The sequence below is a fragment of the Momordica charantia genome (assembly GCF_013281855.1).
Source record: "Momordica charantia cultivar OHB3-1 chromosome 11 unlocalized genomic scaffold, Mcharantia_2.0 BLBB01000011.1, whole genome shotgun sequence".
Classification (NCBI taxonomy): Eukaryota; Viridiplantae; Streptophyta; class Magnoliopsida; order Cucurbitales; family Cucurbitaceae; genus Momordica; species Momordica charantia.
In genome coordinates, this window is record NW_028275159.1 from 23,248,998 (window position 1) to 23,270,980 (window position 21,983).

The 21,983-nt window shown below is 40.4% G+C and overlaps 1 protein-coding gene across 2 annotated transcripts; it reads right to left on the reverse strand.

Moving 5' to 3' along the window:
• Nucleotides 1-2,255: 2,255 nt before the first annotated feature.
• On the reverse strand, nucleotides 2,256-6,737 carry LOC111022388 (mitochondrial import inner membrane translocase subunit PAM16 like 2). 2 transcript variants are annotated; one of them, XM_022299553.2, is made up of 6 exons: nucleotides 6,464-6,737; nucleotides 6,274-6,352; nucleotides 6,136-6,190; nucleotides 5,338-5,425; nucleotides 2,686-2,819; nucleotides 2,256-2,598 (listed from the first exon to the last, which is right to left on the reverse strand). In XM_022299553.2, exons 3-6 carry the CDS (start codon nucleotides 6,136-6,138, stop codon nucleotides 2,473-2,475), a joined length of 351 nt encoding a protein of 116 aa, XP_022155245.1. In that variant the 5' UTR covers nucleotides 6,139-6,190; nucleotides 6,274-6,352; nucleotides 6,464-6,737; the 3' UTR covers nucleotides 2,256-2,472. The 2 variants fall into 2 exon arrangements, with proteins under 2 accessions (XP_022155245.1, XP_022155246.1); XM_022299554.2 differs by lacking the exon at nucleotides 6,274-6,352.
• Nucleotides 6,738-21,983: the final 15,246 nt, after the last annotated feature.

Below are 21,983 nucleotides of genomic sequence, written 5' to 3' on the forward strand. Positions count from 1 at the left end.
TCTAAGTACCTTTTCAACAATGATCTGGTCGGTAATCGTCTCGTCGTAGGGCCACATTTGACTAACTATTGTCGTTGCTCTTGACAAAAAATTAGCGACTTATTCTTCATTCTTCATCATCAAGGTCTCAAAGTCACGTCTGAGTGATTGCAATCTCACCATGACGACCTTTGAATTGTCTTGGAACTCCTACAAAATAGACCATGTCTGCTTTGACATTGTTGCTGCTGCAATTCGCGAGAAGACGCTGTCATGGACCGCCTGTTGAATGATCACAAACGCCTTGGAATCCTTCTTCTTGTTCTCCAGCAGCTTGCCTTCGTGCTCGGGATTTGCATAGCCTTATTCCACCAACTCCCATAAGTCTTGAGATTTGAGTAGAGTCCTCATACGAATTCGTAGCCTTCTCCTTTGAAGACGGGGATGAGTGGTTGTGCCGCATTCATCGCATTGTTGTTGTTGCTCATCGATCTCTCTTTGTGTCTATACTCTAACTCACGTGTTTACACTCGACTCACTCTCTCAAACCTGGCTCTGATACCAAATTTGTTAGGAAAACACAATTGAATTATGCAAAAGCTAAATATAGAGGCAAACTAATATGAAGAAAATACCAAAATGCATTAGTTTGATTGATTGAAAATTGATGATATTGTATCTTTACATAGGTTTACAATGATAATATAAATAGCATGTACATGACCACTAACTAGACTCACTACTCCACTAAGGCAGTACTCCCCTAAATTTTGAAGTGATTATCCCACTTCCTTAGTACCACCACATTTGGTGCCACTAAGTTACCATAAACTTAATTTTGAATCATTCCTTCAACAAGACGGTTGCACCATAATCTCTGAAATCTGTGTCATCGCTCCAAGCTTTGAGAGGATCTCATTCGCGTTCTTGCATGTCCATATACAAAGGAAATTTCGTTGCCACTGCCCACTGCCCCTCTTGGCTTTCGTGGTTAGTCCAGGATTAAAAGTTAATGTTTCTTCTACGCCATGTGGCATGAGTTCTTTAAATGAATGTTTAGTTTCCAAAAACAAAAAATACAAAAATAATGAACTTCACGCTTGGATTGATGCTCTGAACACATAGATGTGTCATTAATTATTGTGGTATAACAAACTTTCATACCTGTTTCTACATCACTTTATTGGATTTTTTTTTTAACAATACTAAATGCGGGAGTAATTACGAAAATATGTCACTTCCCAGACTATTTCCAAAAAATAATGTAAATTTTTTTTTTTTAAATAATGCTAGAGACGACCAAGTTCGAATACTCACCGTGTTGTTGAGCTTTTTTTTTTTTTTAATACAACCTGTTGAGGAGGGAATTTGAATTCACAACTTTATGGTTTGAGGTATATATCAATTACCGCTGAGCTATACTCCTTTGGCTGTTGTTGAGCTCTTTCTTTAAAGTTAGAAAGATAGTTAAATTCTCATATTTGTTATACCAAAAAAGCCAAAAACTTACATTTGTGGCATATAAAATCAACTCTTTTTTAAAGGGAGAAATTTGACATTATTAAGCCACTAGTAAATAAGAAACGAGCCCACTGAAAATTTGTACCATTTTCAGATTTGCAGGTTAGTCTCGTTTTTTTTTTCCCTTTCTTTTTCGTTCCTTTTTCTTCTTCAAAGAATAGATATCATATGAAGCAAGATTTATCATTCGGTAAATCCTTCATTATGAAAAAATTTAATTTTAGGTGAATGAGTCAAATTTTAATCTTAAACTTCCAATCTTATTAACTTAAACTTATAACTAAATTTAAATTTAGAAAGCAGTGCTTATAAGATAACTCTTTCTGTTCTCACAAAAAGAAGGGGAAAAAAAGGATAACTCTTTCAATCATCCTTACAGTTAATACATCTTAAAAACTAGATCAAACCAACCTATACAAAATTCAACTAACAAAATAATTAAAAATCATGTAAGAAAATATCTATAATTATGAAAATACTTGAATCTAACCACAATCTCAAACTTAACAGCAAAATTCCAAGTTGAAGAAATTAAAAATATTTAACATAGATTAAAAAAGAAATACAAAAATTATTACGTCCAACTATAAAAATACTCCTAGTTTGTTATAACCATAAACTTTTTAAAAAGATGCCAATTGCACACGTTCAAATTGATAAAATCGAAAACTTGAATTAAAATCAGACAGAGCTCTTAGGCAGCGCAATCACACCTAAGATTTTAGACTTTCAACGAGAATTTTGTATGAATGCAATTGTCAAAAGCTATTATATCCCTGGATAAAGGATAATTTATTGTTGCGTAACTGTATTACTTTCAACTTTCAAGACCCACCAGCTTGACTTAGAGGGAAAATGGTATGTAAAAATAAAGATTATACATCAATTTCATCATTCATGCCCGCCATTATCAAAATTAATAATTATACAAGAGCAGTAAAAGTGCAAAACATAACACATTCCTCAAAACGCTCAGCTAGGGGCATCCTGATCTTTGCTCTGATAGAGAGTCTCTAATCGCTCCTTGGCTCTGTGAACTTTTGACTGAAGATAAAAGCTTCCGTTCTGGGCATTCCTTTCAAACAAAGTGTCGTATTTCTGAACAGACAGGAATGATTGTCAAGAGGCAATTCATAAAATATAGATGGCAGGAACTATTTTAATGAAAAGCAAGAAACATTTGACCTTCACAATCTCCTCCCAAGGCGTTTCCTCGGTGACCCCAAGAATCTGCCTAGCTTCTTGCTCTGTCATCACTTTGCTTGCTCTGCGAACTGTGTTTTGTATTGTTTCTTGAGCAACACCGGACTTTGAAGCATCTGCAGTACACAAAAGAGTATTGCCACGGAACATAATCATCCTCAAGTATCAAACAAGTAAAAATTTTGGAAAAACAAACAAAATTTGTCGAACTAATAAAGTACATGATATGAGTCTTAGTCATGCCACAAGGAAGATGTCAAAGATATACCCTACGTACTGTCCAAATTGACAACAAAATGGAGTTACATTAAACGCACTAAGACCTCATTTATCAGGAACTCAAGTTAAACTCAAGTTACATTATAGAAAGTCAAATTGCATTAAAGTTGAACTCAAGTTGGGCTAAGGAACTCAAGTTGCATTAAATAAACTCAAATGCATCTCATGCTTCATTCAATGCAAGTCAAGCATCCTTTAATATAACTAAACTTCAAGCAACTCCAAATAGGATTTCATTTAATCAAGAAAGGTTACAAAGACCTTGATGGCTGACCAAAGAACCTTATCCTTGAATTTGAAGCTCATTTTAATGTATGTTTAATTTTAAAGCTTTCATTTATCACTTTTAGGTTATTTTTCCGTTACTGGATGTTATGGTATTGATGAACTAGGGAGTTACATTTCTATTGTCTTTACGTTACTTTTAGAACTCAAGGAAACAGTTGTACAACCTATAGAGCAGATCATGTTTAAGTACGGTCTTTTAGGGCTTGTTTTGGAGGGCTATACATAGTCTAGCTTATTCCCTTGTAATTAAAAATTACATATTTTAATTACAGATTTGAGTAATGAGATAAATGAAATTCGAGCTTATTGAGCCATAAGCTTCCCCTTTACATTTCTTGTGTTTTAGAATTTAGAATTGCATGCTAGAATCATTCAAATAACCTTGAATTGATCAAGCTAACTTTGAAGTGATTCGAATATTAAGTTTAGAAACAAGTGTTCTCTACTCTTAATCTTCATCATCAAGGTAAATATGTTCTAACTTCTTCTTTGGGTTGAAATCATCTTGATTGGGGAGTTTTAGCATTTGTGATCTAGGAGTTTGCTTAACCATAAGGGTTCTTAGATCCAATTGGTTAGGATTTTCTTATCCGTACATGTTCAACAGGTTACAACACAACTGCACTAAAGCCACTTTAACCAAATTGTAGCCCCATAAATCACTTCTCACATCACATGCCTTTTAAGGGTGAGAATAAGGTAAAGATGGAATTGCAGGACGCTAACATGCAGGCTTGTGAATCCCAAGCCTCTGGGGCCTTTTCATATAGTTCTTCTCTCTATGTCTTATCCGTCTCTTCTACACCTAGAGCCTCTTCTTTCTCCTCTCATTGGAAGGCAAAGATCCCAAGAAGATAAAATTCTATGCATGTCAGGTCTTGCATGGGAAAGTTAACAACCTTGGACTGCATTAAGAGACACTCTTCCTTCTTGGTCGATAAGCAGTGGTGCGCTTTGTGTAGACGAGAGTCAAAGAATGTTGATCACATGCTGTGGAGCTGTAACTTTGCTTAGTCTTTATGGAATCGTCTTTTTATAGTTGTTTGAGATTTTTTGGGTGTGTAATTATCACTCTGTAGGGGCTCCTTTTGAATCCTCCCTTCCGAGACAAGGATAGATTTTTTGTTATCTTGTGAGGCATTTGGCTTGGGAGGAGCAATAGAATCGTTAGAGAGATTAAGAGGTCTTGGGAAGTCAACAAAAACTGATAATAATAAAATAAGTGAAATACGAAACTCAATTCTTATTGCCAAAACGCTTGCCCATGTTGTAGGCTAGAAAAATAATAGAATCTTCATCTAAGAAGACAATATTTTGGCTTCCAAAGGTGAGGGAGGTAAAGGATAAAAATGAAGGATGTTAACATCACCTAGTACATTACAAAATATTTGATGTCTATTTCCTATATGAACTGAAGCAGAATAAAATTATGTGGACACAAACTTGATTCTTATTTTCAAAATGCTTGTCCACCCCAAGCTCACTCCCCATTGACATCAATGTTTTAAAAGGCTAAAGGCGGCCTCCTATTATCACTATAGGATTGACTTATTCCATAAAATTTGTCTCCAATGTTTTTAAAGTATAGGTAGTAAAAGTAGTGATAGGTTGAATCATCACCACACCTACGATGCATTCCTTATGCAAAGAAACCTTTATATTTTGTAAGAATTGGAGAAATTACTAATATTGTTCTAATCATTACACGAGGCGTAAGGACTTTAAGCCTCAGTGCGTCTTCAAAGAGGCATAAGCCTCTTCTATGAGAGGCGTAAGCCCCTTATGGTTCAAAGGAGGCGTAATTCCGAGGCTAAAAGTTAGAGCCTTGCCTCAAGGCGTAAGCCTAAAAAGTTTTTTAAAACATTGATTGACATAATAGCTTTTAATAGTTCAAAGACAAGGTGTAAGTTACTTTTGTTCAATTTCAATATATAGATGTCATTATTAGTTTCCATCAAGCCAGCCAAAAATTTTAACACGGATAACCATGAAGTTGAGGAAAAATCAACCAATATATACTAGAGAGAGGAAAAAAAGGCAGCGGTAAAATAGAAAGAGTGTATTTACTTGCAAGGGCTTGACGATAGGCTTGAACAAAGGCCCTAGCAAGTATCCCAGAGCCCATAACAATTAAATTGGCAAGAATTTTTGCAGCCTGTCCAAATAAACATATAAGCAAAGAGGCTCTTTCGTAGGAAGTTGTCAAACTGACCAAGAAAATTTAAATCAATTGTGCAATATCTCCCCCTCTCCTCTCCCGAAACTAAAGACAGCGACAGAGCAGCAGTAGTAAACGACAGCTAATTATATTTAGCATCAATTCAATGGATAAAAGAATCAAAATACACACAACAAAATAGATAAGATGACCCAAGTGATGTACAATTACGTTACAAATATGCTTTGCCAAAATTTCCCCCATTGAAGTCTACAAGAAAGATGATCAGCAAGTCAATATTCAACTTACTTTCAAATGCTTTAAAAAGCGGAGTGGACAAGCAACTCAGCATTATTTCATAAAGAACCAACATACTTGAATAAGTACAAAGGAAGGGAGAAAAAAAAAAGAAATGAAAAATAAGACGTGAGATGGGGAAAAAGTCCACAAGGTTTTATCTTACATTCCCTTAGCAGAAACCTTCCCCAAGGAAATTTTGGGAATGAATGAAAGCTATGATTTAGAACCAGAATATATACACAATCTGGAAACAAATTACTCGTTCTCCATATCCAACGGAGGAGACAGATACATAATATTTCAGACAGGATTAACAACATAAATGATGTTTATACAAATTATTATCTTCTCATTATCTTAAAAACCGTTACCAAGTCAGAGGGGAGAGAAAGAAAGAAGAGAGATACCATGGTTAATTGGCTGGCCTTAACGGCAGGTCCAGATTCGTGAAAGCCGCTTGAGCTGCAAATTCAATCAGAGAAGCTATTTAGCTAACTTAAGGTCGAGAAACGCAGGAAGCCTATGAGCCAATTCGTTAGCTTTACCCTCTATTTGGAACCCCGAATTTGCAAGGATTTCAAATTAGAATGAATTTGAAATCATTTCCCGTGTTTGGACTCCAATCTGATTAGAAATTCCGTTTGATGTAAGATTGGTTGAATTGAAGAAACCAACATGAACACACACACACAAGAAGAAAAAGAAGAAGAAGAAAGAAAGAAAAAAGAAAGAAACCTCTGATCTGTGTGCTAGCGACTGAGAGATGGAGGAGTGCTACGAGCACAAGTGTGATGTGGCGACGTGCAGAGAAGGAAGTAGAAACAGAAGAAAGAAAAGAGAGATGCGGGAGTGCCGGTGCCGGCGCCGGCGCCGGGCGCGGTTCAGCAGAGAAGAGAGATCGAAGCAAAAGGGAGGGGGGACGAGGGGGACGAGGGGGACGAGTGCATGCGTATAGCGTTGCGGCTGGAAAAAATGGGAGGAGGGACGGTAGAATTTTAGGGTTTTCCTATTTTTTGTTTTTCATTTTTTAGATGTAGGAAATAAATATAACCTAAAAGAAAGTAGGGTGTTCAAAAAACCCGTTGATCTAACTAGCCCGAACAATCCAACCCATGTGGGTTATAAATCTTTTCGAGTTGTGTTGGGTTGAAATTTTAAAGAATCGAAAATTCGATTTGGTTTACTGGTTGGATGGTTTTTTGGTCGGTTCTATATATATATATATATATATATGCATATATAATTAGGGTTTTGTCTTTCTCCTCAGCTCCTTCGTCGCTTTTTGCGCCGCCCCTCCCCTCGATCTCTCTCATCTCTCTCCCCCTCCCCTCTGTCTCTCTCATGATCTCTCACCCTCCCCTCCATCTCTCATCTCTCTCACCCTCCCCTCCATCTCTCACCTCCTCTTCGTGCTCAACAATGGTTCGTAGAGGCTCAAATAAACATCGTAAGGAGTCAGAAACGTCATGGCAACTGGTGCGTCTCTAAAGAATCGCTCCACCATGATGGGATAAACACTTAATTTTATGGACCAATTATCCCCTCTTGTGTGAATCTAATTGGAAATAGCAAGTAAAAATAATAATTCAAACAAGCACGGGACACAAGCAATTTTAACATGGAAAACTCCCTCAATGTGAGGAGTAAAAAACCACGGATGAAAGTCAAAATCTCCATTATAATCAATAATGGGCACACCAAGTTCTCCCTAACAACAACTAGAGGCATACAATAATAATATCTCGAGACAAAAAATCTCAGCAAACAAAGGGAGTAAATCAAGGAAGAAAATTAGAAAGATCTCACTTAGAAAGTGACACAAACTACCCACTGTATCTGACTATAGGCAGCTCTGAAAGAAATCTCCACCGCCCAGATTGAAGACCCTCGTGTTATGAACAAGCTGTCAAAATTTCACCTTGATCGGACCACAGATCGACCTCCGATCGTGCAAAAAACGCTACTGTACGGAATGAATTTCTTTTCCCTTTTTCTTTTCTGTTTTCACTCCTCGATCTGCATGTAGAAACTTTTCCCTCTCTCTCCTCACAATGTGGTAGGCGGCTACACATGTGTGTATATATATATATATATATATAAACCCTAAAAGTAATGGCCCATTTGGGCCTAAAATTGTTGCACTTTCACACATGTGAAAAATACCCAACAAATCCCCCTCTTTTCACTATGTGAAAGAAATTGTCATCCTAGCAGCGGAACGACAAAACTCGAGCTTTTCTCTTGGTAGATTCTTTTGTTGGGTTTTATGCCCTAAACTCGTGGTTTGTAAACATAAAACAAATATTCATTCAATAGAGTTGTTATTGATAGAATTGCATTAATCCAAATCCAATAAACTAACACCTGAGGTTATGTCATGTAACTGGAACAATATATAACAGATATACATTATATATTTAATATACAACGTATATATTTGATATACAGTGTATATATATACATTTTATACTCGATATATAGGTGGATACTGTTCCAGTAGTAACCTAAAGGGTCTATATTATACAGGATAAGGTAGGGGTACCTTATCCTGGTAACACTATGAATACGGCCCACATTGTAATAGTTACAAATGACTTGATCCAGGCCGTTCGTGTGGAGATATGTGAGTGGGGGTATCCTAAACAATGAGTTTGTATAAAATCGGATCGCGAAATAATTAATCTTTAGCTGTAACACTGTTAGCTAATAGATTAATATTTCAATAGGATGACGAGGTAACTCGATCTCAATCCCGAGTGAGTTATGGACTCCTGCCTGTTAGGGCTCGTCCTTTGATTTGTATTAGTGAGAGTGGCTCGAGTCGCCGACTCAATATGCCTACCATTTTCGGGACGAGACCGAGTGGGGAGCTGGTGGACTCCTGCCTGTTAGGGCTCGTCCTTTGATTTGTATCAGTGAGAGTGGCCCGAGTCGCCCACTCAATATGCCTACCATTTTCGGGACGAGACCGAGTGGGAAGCTGGGAACATAACTACACAAGATGGAATTCACTTCTTCCCAACTTTAGGGTAAGTAGATGAGTGTTCTATTAAGCGTTGACTCCAAGACTTGAACAAGGGGTCCCACCCTCGGGACTTGACTACAGCCAACAGTTAAAACTAACTATACGGTAGAGCCCAAGAGACTTGACTACAGCCAACTACGACAAGAGTATGGGGGCTAAGAAGGTTTGTCCGAAAAACGACAACCAACAGCAACAAAAGGGTATGAGGGCTATTTCACAAAAATAGTCATCCATGAAATGACCAAGTGCCAAATACTTGCAATATAGAAGGCTTAACATTTTGCTCATACTTATTGTCTTCTACATTGAGAGTGGTGGTTATTGTTATAGGGAGAAATTAGAGAAGATTCAGCAAAGCGAGAGAAGACCAGGGAAGAGCCCAGAGAAGGCACGAACCAAAAAGGGGGCTGGTGCCCGGCTACCCAAGTCGAGCCCCTGGCCAACTAGTGGTCGGTGCTGAGACCTTCAGATACAACTTAAATATATCACATAAGCTACTTCAATTTCAAGATTAAAGAGACTTTGAGAGCAACCGATTGAAAGAAACTAATAATTAAAAAAAAATTGAAGTTAAAATGTTGTCAGAGAAATTGTGGAAGAAAACATCATTTTATAGTAGACGGTGGAAAAAAGTCACAACACTTTTTAATTCCATAACTTATAAAATTATAATATTAATTAGAACTAAAAGAAAAGTCTTTAAATTAGTGGGTAAAGAAACAACTCATCTTTTCATAATCTACCTTTTTTATATTTCATGTATTTATCATGGTTAATAATTAATTTACTATTTATGAATAATTGTTAATGTCATATTTTTTAAATTTAAAATTTGACAAATGAATAAAATAGTCTAAAAATATTTATAAAAATAACTTTTTAATACGTTATAGATTATAAATCTAAAATTTTTGAAATTCTATTATTAATTACTATAAGTGAAAGATATTAACTTCTTCATAAATTAAATAATAACTTATTCCACCTTTTTAAATTTCATACTTGTTATGGTTGATAATTAATTTATTATTTATTATTGATAACTAATGAATTTATTTTACTATTTATCATTAATTTTATAGGGTATGTTTTGTAAATTTATAAATTGAAGAAATGTATAGTCTAAAAATACTTTTTCAAGGCCTCGATGTTGAACTTTTTAACTTGAGATCAAATTATTTTATTGATTTAATTTCTATTTTAATTAAAATTATTAAAGAAAAATTCTTTAAATTATATTATTGGGAAATGAAATGACCAAAAGTTCTACATTCCATCTTTTAAGATTCATACAAATTATTGTTGATAATTAGTTTATTAATTAATTAAACATTTTTTGATGTATTAACTCACAACCTCTTGGTTGAAGATATATGCCAATTACCGCTGAGCTATGCTCGTTTTGGCGATTATTTTGTTTATTGTTATTTAGTCGCTCAACGTTAAGATGTTTGAATTATATTACTCGACTTTTTTTTTTTTGTGGAAAAAGAGGTACCACTTCATTCATATAAGTGTTGAACGATATGGTGTCCCTTACGTGCAAGTATATACTTTCGTTGTAGCAATTAATAAAAAGTTCGAATCCATAGGGAATGCTCACTAAACACTTTAATATTGGCTCAAGGAAGCTAAAATCTAAATGCAAATTGTTGAATAGCAAAGATAACACGGGTAATATAGAAAATAAATGATGTGATGCACAGTGAATATTATAAACCTGAACTTAAATTGAATTCAAGTGGCTTTTTAATAAGGATAGTAGGCAGTGAAAACCGTTAACGATTTACTCTTTAACAAGGTAAGGGGGAAAGTTGAATGTGACTTTTTCTGGACTACTCAAACGATGCTATAGCATTAACAATGTGAGTACTGGTCAAACAGACATGAAGCCTTCCCAGACGTCCCAGATTTTCTACTGTCAGGTTTTTAGACAAACCTAACAGCATTTAGTAGCAATTTATAGCCGTGCTAGGTGAGCCCTATTCCTAAGTACCCATTCTCTAACTCAAGCAGATTCTAGCATAAATTGAAGTTTATCACTCCCTATTACACTTTTCCAAGAGTTAACAAGAAGATATTTCAACCATGATGATCAAGCATGCTGAAAATAACTTTAAACACAACTTAAACTCAATACCCATTCATCATTAACACTAATAGCACAGTTTACAGCCCAAGAGAAGAGTTCACAACATTTCTCCTTTACAAATGGGTTTTAGCTACGCATAGTCATTAAAAAAAAAACAAAACAAAAAGGCGACAAGAAGACTACAATGAGAAATAGACATAAGAATGAAAAGAAGGAGCTAAAGGCTTAGTTCCTTGTAGACTGCTCTCCCTTTCTGTTTCAGCAACGGCTTCGTGTCTCCACCTTTCTTCTTGGCTTATTCGAACTGTATTTGGGAGGTTTTCTTGAAGTGAGGGTTGATTGATGTGAAAAGTGTGTGGAGGCTTCATTTAATGTTGGCTTTTATACTCCAATTTGTTTTTAGGGCCACAAACAGCTGCGTGGGCCTCATCTCTCACTTCCAGGTGATTCTTCAATTACTGTGGTGACTCCCAGATTAAAGCTTTGTCACTGTCACTGTTAGCCTGTCGCTTCTGCTCATTTCTGATTCCGATGCTGTAGCATAGTTGATTTTGCAACAAAGTGCCCAAAATTAGAACTTCTAACAAAATTCGCAAGGTTAAGAAGAGAGGAAATATTCTAGCATTTCAGACACCAACTTAGTGTAGAATGGGTGCAATTGAGGCCATCTTAAGCTAATCTATGTGAATTTCTCACCCAAATAACTATCTTTTAGAGAGTTATCACACCTCAAACTTGAACCATTGCTTGTCCCTAAGCAATACTAGTGGTTGTCTATTCAAGTGATGGAATTGTGATCACTATGCATGCCAACTACTTCTATCCACTACTTAAGATCCGTTACTGTGGTAAGTATTTCTCAATCTGCTCAAGCATCCTATCAAAAAGAAAACAAACAACTCTTGCACTAAGACTAAGGTGCTTTATTCACACAAACCATTTCATTCCACCTTCACCCTTAAAAGCCTTCGAAAGATCTCCTCATCTTCCTTTCTAAAACTGGTTTCCTTAATTCTGACTGCTAGTTCACTACTACCCACATAGGATAACTATGGGCTACTAGTCATTTCGGACCCTGTAACTCTTTGCAATGTTTTTTTTTTCAACTTTTTGAGAACTGAATTACAGGGCCCAATATTTAACGTAGCTTTATAATTAGGAAATACAATAAGGAGTGTTGTAGTAAGAATCAAAATCCCTCACCCCTAAACTTAAAGCGAAGCATTGTCCTCAATGCTTAATGGATGGAGTTGAATGAATGAGGACAAGACTCCCCCCAAACTTGAAATGAAGATAGGCTGAATATAAATGATGTAGGGAGTACTACCTATCACAATTGTCTCTAGAAGGGCGATAATCCTGCAGATTTGTCTAGGGACATTAGTTTATTGGCAGTATGCGAAGAGAGAAACTTAGCCCTTAAAGTTCAGCTAAGGATAAATTTCTAGGGCAGCTAGGGGATACTAGCAGAGTGAAATTATCATATGCTACTTTAAAACACCTTAGAAAAAGGGCAACAGTTGATAATTTCCTTTCTAACTTCAGCAAGAATAGACATCCTTCAAATTTCCATAGAACAGACATCACAGGCAGAAATTAAAAGTAGACTAGCATGCACAGCTCATTTATTCCACACTGAAGTTCTCAACATTTTTAATCATGCTCTTTTTTATTTCTGAGCCATTGATTTGCTTAAAAAAAATAGAAATAAAAGAAAACTGAACTGTTGCCTACGAATATTGAAACTAACCAAGCTACTAAGCACTTATCTATCTAGAACAAGTCAAAGCAAATTATTGAATTTAAAGGATAGAAATGTAAAAATACAGAAAACTAAAAATGTTTTAAGCAGGGGAAAGTCAACTCCCCTTGTTATCCTTTTTCTTCATCACTGGCGCTACCTACGGGCTAAGATGCACCAGTATCTTCTTCTTCAACAATATGTTCTTCATGGAATTTAGGTAATTGAGGGAATGGGTGAGAGAAGTTCCTCATCAAGGCCTTGCGGATCATAGTGTCTCTTTCTCTTGCATAGTGTAGATAAGCTTGTTGCCTTCTTTCGGTTGCATCTACCACTCCCATAATGAAGTTAAGTTGTTGCAACATGCTGAACTAATTTCAGGTAATTTCATTGATGGTGAAGGTGATGTTCCCCCCTTTTTTGCTATGATCCACTACTTTCAACCTCTCAATGGCAGCTTCATTGATTACCCCCTTGTCTTTGAGCATTTGATCTGCTTCTTCCACCTTGACTCCACAGAGGATACACATCTCCGTGATCAGATTTGGGAAAAACAAATTTCCTTACTTCCTTTTCTCCACAGCAGTAATCTCCCTCTCAATAAGCTGGCCTACGTTTATGCTAAGGCCTTTCATGATTCTGAACAAGAGTAGAACTCTTTCATTGGTGATGGATGCATAAAGCGTAGTTGGCATGAGTTTCTCTTGAGCAGGTGGTACCATACGTTTACTTCAGGCTTTAGGTATGCCATGAGGAAGGTTCAGACTCCCCTTATTAATAGTTGTCATCTAACTTCATCTACTCCTATGCATTTCAGGGCTTTATTGAACTGCTCCTCAGATGGAGCAGCCAACATCTCATTAAACGTAGCATGAGAGTAATTAGGTAGATTGTGTACCTCATTGATGGCTTCAGCATTCCAACAAACATTCTTGCCCCTTACCATTACTCTAGAAGGATCTTGAGGGTTGAGGTTGGCATAGAATTCTTGTACTATCTGGATGACTGCAGGCTTTGGACAAACTCTTCCACTACCTATGAGCACCCTTTCATTTTCTAATAGAGTATAGACAAACTCTTCCACTACCTGCACTGTTTCAGGGGAGAAGGCCAGAGTTTCATCTTCGTTTCTTTCCCCAGGCTGGACTTCTTCGTTATTCATTGGTTTCTCCTTTTCTGGGATCTATTCCTCTGGGGAAACCCTTTCCTCCTCTTCAGTGGGCTTTGGCTGAGGCTTCGCCTTGGTAGGCTTTCCCCCTCTTTTCACCGGCTTTTTCTTTTTTGGGGGAGAAAGAACTTCCTCATGCTGCAACTGTTTTTCGAGTTGCTGCTATGGAAGAGGTGGAGACTTTTTAGGGGCTTTCTAAGGTGATTTTTCAGGCGAAGGCAATGGGGTGAGGCTGGGATGAGGTATTACCTTTTTACCTTTCATTACTTTTGTATTTACTCTAGGCATGGAGGCACACTGGTGCTGTAGAAATGGCGCTGCTGAAGGGGAACACGAGCTATGGTGGGGTTAGGGCAGGGGAGTGGTTTAGGAAGATGATGCAGAGAGATGATCTTTTAGGATTTCGAGACAGGGATAAAGGAATACTTAACTTTCTCTCTTAAATAAGCCTGACACGAAAATCCTTTCATATTTGGCTTGCTTCTCTTCAACTACACCACTTACCCACATTCGTCTTTTTCAGGGCTTTTAAATTTCAACCCCCCCCCCCTCCCCCTCGTTTTTGTCTTTCTAAAGAGGTTTGGAGAGATAAAGAAAGATATGGTTGGGGTAATTTTGACACTTTCTGACTCGCTCCTCTTTTTTAACAGTTTGTCTCCAGAAAGGTGAAACTGCTTTTCTCTCTCTTCTCACGACTATTCTCTCTTCATAATTAAACTTCATTATTTCGCTATTTGTAAACCATGCTTCAGCACTATCAGAGTTGTCCTCATCGCCACTGATCACTTCATTTCCTGAACTTCTCTTTTTCTTGCAACTGCTACCTCACACTTTGGTTTTCCTGCTAAAAACAAACAAAGAAAAATACTTCAAACTAAACTTGACAGAATTCATAAAAGAAAAATCCAAATTCAACTCACTACTAAACTAACTAAGGGGAAATGAAAGAATAGCTAGTTAAATTTTTCCCCTTTTATTTCGTTTCCTCTTTCTTCAGGTTTACTTAAGCTGGTGAGATTCCATCTGTCTCACCACCTCTCCTCTCCAGTAATGCTTCAATCTTTGCCCATTCACAGTGAACTCCCTTTCAGTATTGTCCTCTCTAATGGTTATAGCCTCATTGGGATATACATGCACTACCATAAACGGGTCTGACCACCTTGATTTTAATTTTCTAGGAAACAACTTTAGCCTTGAATTAAATAGTAAAATTCTTCGTCCTGATTTGAATACACGTTGCTTTATCTTCCTATCATACCACACCTTGGTCTTTTCCTTGTATATCTTTGCATTTTCATAGGCCTCCCTTCTGAATTCATCTAACTCCAGAAGCTAGAATTTTCTCACTTCCCCTACTGCTGATAGATCCATGTTTAGTTGCTTGACTACCCATAATGCTCGTTGTTCTAACTCTAATGGTAAGTGACAAGCTTTCCCAAAGACTAGCTTATATAGAGAGGTTCCTATTGGAGTTTTGTAAGCTGTCATATAGGCCCACAGTGCATCATCTAGTTTAAAAGATCAGTCTCTTCTGCTAGTATTCACCATTTTCTCTAGTATGCCTTTGATTTCTCTGTTTGACACTTATGCTTGTCCATTTGTTTGAGGATGATATGTTGTGGATGCCTTGTGCTTAATGTTATATCTTGCAAGCAGGGTAGCCATGATCTTATTAACAAAATGGGTGCTGTTTATGCAGGAATTTGCACAACGGTTCTTCACGAATCGAGCTCGAACCCAGTCTCCGGTTCCGACGTGAACACTAAAGTGGACCTGCACAAGAGGGTAAGCACTCCGACGCTCAAGTCAGTATAGATCGGACTCCTTATTTAGTTCGAGGTGAGATTCGATACCTGAGCGTGAAATGAAGTCCTCTATTTATAGGTGATGGATCCGACAGTACACACGACCGGCGGTTATGTGTCTTTTCTCATATCGGACCTGTCGGGTTCCGAGCAGGTCGGAGCCCAGTCAGGTCTAACCTTGGTGTCCATACTTAGTCTTTTACAACGGGCGAACCCGGTCTCCTCGGCGGGGCCGAGGTGGACCTAAGCAATCCTTTGTATTTGGTTTCTTCAAACACTAATAAGGGTCCTCCACGTGTCTCGGGTACGTTTACTCCCAAACATTGGCCCCCTCTCTGTCAGGTTCGATCTCGACCTAACAGAGAAGTTTATTCGAATCTATTTTGGACACGTGGCGACTTTTCATTTGTAGAGGGAATATGACCATTGCGGAAGACGTTTCGACCTACCAGGTTGTCGGAACACTCGAGTGTTTTGCCGTTGCGTATCTCGAGAAGATCCTAGCCGCTCGTTGATTACACGTGTACGGTGCAGAGGTTTTTCGATCAGCTATAAATAGTCCCGAAACTTCAAACCCTAAGTTTCCTGAATTTTTGGAGTTCGATCTGAAACCAGCTCCAACCTTCTGTAGGTCAGTCATTTTCACTTTTACTTTTCAAATATGGTGGTGTTCCTGTCTTCCCCCTCCAGTAGTGATAGCCTAGGTAGCGTAGGTCGAACCATAAGTAGCTCACCCCCCAAACCAAGTGATTCTGGGGAGGTCTTTGCTTGTAGGTTAGACTCCGAGCTGGAAGAAATAATGAACTTTAGGTTCCAGATGATGGAGAGGATAGTGATACCTCCACCTTGGGCCAGGGTCTAGAGTACCCTTCTAGGATGCCCGAGCACTATCTCGGACCCCTTCGTAGGGGGTTTAAAATCCCAAATGACATCCTCCTTAGAGTTCCGGAGGAAGGGGAAAGAGTTGACAATCCTCTAGAGGGATGGGTCACTCTTTACTTGAAAATGTTTGAGTACGGCCTCAGACTTCCTCTCCACCCTTTTGCTCAAGAGTTTCTCTACCAAACTGGTTTGGCACCGGCACAAGTGGCCCCCAATGGGTGGGGTGTCATTTTTGCCTTAGCCATCCTTTTTTGGTTGCGAGCTCGGGATAAGGACAAGGCCGAGCTATTAAGTGTCGAGCAACTGCTTGGATGCTTCGAAGCCAAAAGGATAGCTAAGAAGCCTGGTCGGTACTACATGTGCGCAAGGAAAGGCGCAGGTGGCATAGTCAAGGGGCCGACCTCCATCAAGGGATGGGTAGGAAAGTGGTTCTTTGCCTCGGGAGAGTGGCTGGCAAAGGACGAGTCTAGTCGTGCCTTTTTTGATGTTCCCACTAGGTTTGGGAACTTAGGTATGGAGTCTTTCTTGTTTTCATTCCTTTTAATTTCTTGATTTTCACTTCTAACTCGAACTTTTGTTTGTTTTGTGCAGTATCGATTAAGCCGATTCCGGAACTCGCTCAAGCCTCCTTCGACACTCTCAAGTACTACAAGGACAACTTCCCCAAGGGCAGGAAGATCGGAACCTTGGTCACCGACAAGCTTCTCTTGGAGTTGGGGTTTCTTGACTACAACCCTCTGGTTCAACCAATCGAAGCTTCAAGGCCGAACTCTGAACTCGGTAAGTCGTGCTCGACCTCGGCTTCAATTTTATCTTTCCTTTGATCTCTAACTTTATGCTTGTTTATTTTGCAGCAATGGTGTGCGGATTCACTGGAAGTGTGAAGCGCAAGTCCAAGGGCCGTGCTCACGCCCTCAAGACCGTGGTGGGCACTGAACCGGTGACGCCTACGGTGCCACGGACTGAGGCTCAGGGTAACTCTGGGCCATCTTCTGCAGTCCCCACCCCTGTGAGCGAACTAGACTTGTCTGGGGGTCAATCTGAAGAGAAGCGTCCAAGGGAGGAGTTCGAGGCGCTTGACGTATCCCCCCTGAACGAGGTGAGGGGAGAGTCTCCTTTGAGGAGAAGAAGAAAGAAGAAGAAGACTTCCTCCTCCTCGGAGGCTGGGGCTCGTGGGACTCTGCCTACGAGCCATACTGACTTGGTGTATGACCCCGCAGCTCGGATGGGGGGAACATTCGATGTGCGAATGCGGTTTAGGATGGAACCGTCAAGTTCTGGGGTGAAGGACCAGGTGTCCCGCATCTCGACCACATGCTTGGACCGCTGCCTGAGGAGAGCATCCAAGTTCGTTAGTGACCCTGGGTCCGTACTGCAGAGGACCATTGACAACGCTACTGAGGTAAGATCTGCTTTGGATCTACCCTTATTATTATTATTTTTACTCAATTTACAGCTTGATCTAACCATTGTGTTTCTTGACTTTCGCAAGCGTTTATCGCTTCCATTCATTCAGCTATTATGGTCAAGGCCGAACTGGATGGAAGGAAGGCTTTGGCAGCAAAAGAGAGGGAGAACTCCTCTGCTGCCTTAGAGGCTGCCACCACGCTGAAGGGCGAGCTGCTAAAGGCCCAAGGCGAGGTGGGTATTCTAAGGGCCGAGGTGGATGCCAAGGCCGATCTCTTGAAGAAGGAGGGTGAGAAACACAAGGCTCACCTCCGAGCAGCCCATGCCATCACCAAGGGGCTGGAGAAATTCGAAATTCCAACTCCTGAAGGAAAAGGACGATCTCGCTCAAGTCCTTGAGGAGAAGGATGCCTCAATTGGGCGCCTTACGGCCGAGCTGAAAGACCTGACGGAGCGCCTTACCAATGGAACTCTGCTGGAGGAGTCGTTCAGGCAACACCCAGACTTCGATGGGTTTGCCAAGGACTTCAGCGACATCGGCTTCAAGTTCCTGATGAAGGGCATTGCTGCCGACATGCCTCACCTTCAGATCGATCTCAGCGATCTCAAGAAGAAATACTCTGAGAAGTGGGCTTCTGGGCCTAATGGTACTCCTGGCCCCCAATCACTGGTGGATAAGTACGTCAGGGAGCTGGACTCTGACTACTCCGACGTGGAGGAAGAGGATGCTCCTAGCCAAGAGCCTAATGAGATCGGCACGACGCAAGAGGAGGTTCCTTCTCAGCAGGACGGATCCAAAGAGGTCAACCTTCTGGGGTCCCAGGGCGAGCTGTCCTCCCACCTCGGAAGTAGCTGAGGCTCTATTTTCTTCTCCTCTTTTGTTATTATTTTTTGTAAGTCTCAGGGCAGAGCTGCAAGGTATATAAGCCTTGGCTCTGTCCTCCAATTAATGAATTCTTCTTTCCTTACATTTGATTGTCATTTTGCATCTAGCTCTGACTCTTTCTTCTATTACTTTTTAATCTTGCTTTCATAAGTCAGAACTCGTGTATCATTTCCATCTCGCACCTCTTAACTCGTAAATTTAAAGGCTTGAGCGTAAGATAACTCTTTCCACATCGCACCCTTTTACTTGAGGTTTGAATTTGAGAGTTCCTTTAAGTAGTCTTTGATATTTCTCCTCAAACTCGGAAGTCCAAAGGATAATATCAAGCAATTTGAACTTTCTACATCGCACCTTTAACTTGAACGTTCCAAGGTTTGAATTTTGAGTCCATAATTAATATTCACATCGCACCTCGAACCCTTGGGTTTTGAGGATTGAATTTCCTAAACCTTCAAGATCGCACCTTTAACTTAAGCGTTCCAAGGATTGAATTTTGCCTTGTAATTGATTTTGACATCGCACCTCGAACCCGTGAGTTTTGAGGATTGAATTTGATCAATTTTTGCCCTTACCTTGCCGATTTTAAGTCTTATGGGAGTCCGTGGCCCCCATTTAATTTCTGATCGAACTCGGAATCATGAAATTAAATAACCCCATTTATTAAAAGTTCCGCCCCTTGAAAATTTTTACAAGCCCATATTGGGACTATTTTGACATTTCAAGGGTAATATCGCTTCAGGTGCTCCGTGTTCCACGGATGCGCAAGCACTCTTCCTTCCAGGTCGGCCAGCATATAAGTTCCAGGTCGAACTACGCCATTGACTTCGAACGGTCCCTCCCAACTTGGGTCAAGGGTGCCGACATGACTCTGAATTTTTCTTAAGACTAAATGTCCAACTTGGAAGCTTCGAGGTCGAACTCGGGCATTGTAATGTCTGGCCATTCTGTTCTGATACTCTGCTGGCGCAGTTGAGCCATTTCCCTTTTCCCTTCCAATAAGTCCAGGTTGAGGAGTAACTCTTCCTCGTTCTTTGCTGGCTCGTACTGTTCTACCCTGTTTGTTGGTATGCCGATTTCTACTGGTACCACGGCTTCGGAGCCAAAGGCTAGTGAGAACGGAGTTTCGCCAGTTGACTCCCTTGGGGTGGTTCGGTATGACCACAAAACTTCAGGTAGCTCCTCGGCCCATCTTCCCTTTCTGGAGTCCAACCTTAGCTTGAGTCCTCGCTTTATGATCTTATTTACTACTTCGACCTGCCCATTTGCTTTTGGATGTGTAGGGGACGAACTGAGGTGACTTATGCCCAGTTTTCTGCAAAAGTCCTTGAACTTTGCATTGTCAAAATGTTTTTCGTTGTCCGTCACAATAGCATTGGGTATGCCAAAGCGGCATACAATGTTTGCCCATATGAAAGATGTGACCCTGGACTCTGTGATGTGGGATAGTGCCTCGGCTATGGGCCACTTGGTGAAGTAGTCCACAGCGACAATGGCGAACTTTGTTTGTCCTTTGCCCAGGGGAAAAAGACCTATGATGTCTACCCCCCATGGCGCAAATGGCCATGGGGCCGAGATGGGGGTGAGCAGTTCGGGAGGTTGATGGATAATGTTTGCGAAATGCTGGCAGTTGTCACAAGCTTTCACAAATTGCTTTGCATCCTGCTCGACTGTGGGCCAATAGTACCCTTGTCGAACCACTTTGGCCGACAACGACCTGGCGCCAGAGTGGTTTCCACACACCCCTTCATGGATTTCCCTGAGAATGTAAAGGCCTTCTTCGGGAGTCACACATTTAAGCAGGGGCAGGGAGAAGCCACGTCGGTACAACGCTCCTTCCCGAAGTGTGAACCGAGCTGCCCTCCGAGCCATCTTTTTTTGCTCCTTCGGATCTTACGGTGGACTTCCTTTGATGAACTCCACGATTCGGTCCATCCAAGAGGGTGATAGAGTATCAACCTCCATCACATCTGGCTCCAAGATTGAAGGAGTGTCCAAGATCTCGACCGGGACCGATCTAGCCAGGTCGGTCTCATATGCTGATGCCAATTTGGCTAAGGCATCCGCATTAGAATTCTCAGATCTTGGAACTTGACTCACCTCGTAAGTCCCAAAATGGGCGAGGTACGATCTGACCTTGCTTTAGATATTTTTCCATCCGGGGGTCCTTCGTTTGGTACTCCTCCTTAATCTGATTTACGATTAGCTGGGAGTCACTAAAGACCTTAATGTGGTTGGCAATGCCCTTTGGCAATGCGCAGGCCTTCCAGGAGTGCTTCATACTCGGCCTCATTATTCGACGTCCGAAAGTTGAATCGTAGAGCATACTCGAATCGCTCACCTTCTGGTGCGAGCAAGAAGATTCCTGCCCCGCACCCTCTCTCGTTAGAAGATCCATCAATGTAGATCGTCCACGGGAGGTCGGACTTGGCCAACTGAGGTGATAGAGTGAGCTCTGCGATAAAATCGGCCACTGCTTGCCCTTTTAACGCAGTTCTGGGCTCGAACTGGATGTCGTACTCTCTCAATTCCAATGCCCACTACATCAGACGCCCTGATGTTTCAGGCTTACTGAAGATATTCTTCAGGGGCAAGTTTGTAAGTACTATGACAGTGTGTGCTTGGAAGTACGGCCTAAGTCTTCGGGTCGAGGTGACTAATGCGAGGGCCAGCTTCTCCATTTGGGGGTATCTGGTCTCGGCTTCAGTCATGGCCTTACTGGTGTAATAAACGGGGCTTTGGCTCGCACCCTCCTGCTTGATCAGTGCCGAGCTGACGGCGCTATCAGATACTGCCAGGTAAAAGTGGAATTTTTCTCCTGGCAATGGCTTTGCGAGTAGAGGTGTCGAGCAGAGATAGTATTTTAACTGCTCTAGTGCTTGCTCACATTCTACTGTCCAATCAAACGGTCCCTTCTTCCTGAGCACCTTGAAGAAAGGAAGGCACTTGTCCGTTGATCTTGACACGAACCTATTCAGGGCTACAATCCTGCCATTTAGGCACTGAAGCTGCTTTAGAGTCTTGGGTGCCTCCATCTCGAGCACGGCATTTATCTTCTCTGGATTGGCCTCGATCCCACGATTGTTTACCATAAAACCAAGGAATTTCCCCGAAGAGACTCCAAAAGCACACTTGGTCGAATTGAACTTCATTTGGTACTTGCGCGGTACTCCAAAGGCTTCGGTCAGATCGGAAAGATGCGACTTTGACTGCTTGCTCTTGACAAGCATGTCGTCCACATACACTTCCATA

Bases quoted from the DNA above. Each gene is read 5' to 3' on its own strand.
- LOC111022388 (XM_022299554.2), bottom strand. The intron at 2,820-5,337 runs GTAAATACACTC...TGTGTACTGCAG, and splicing joins CTATCGTCAAGCCCTTGCAA to ATGCTTCAAAGTCCGGTGTT. The intron at 2,599-2,685 runs GTCAAATGTTTC...CTGTCTGTTCAG, and splicing joins CTTGGGAGGAGATTGTGAAG to AAATACGACACTTTGTTTGA.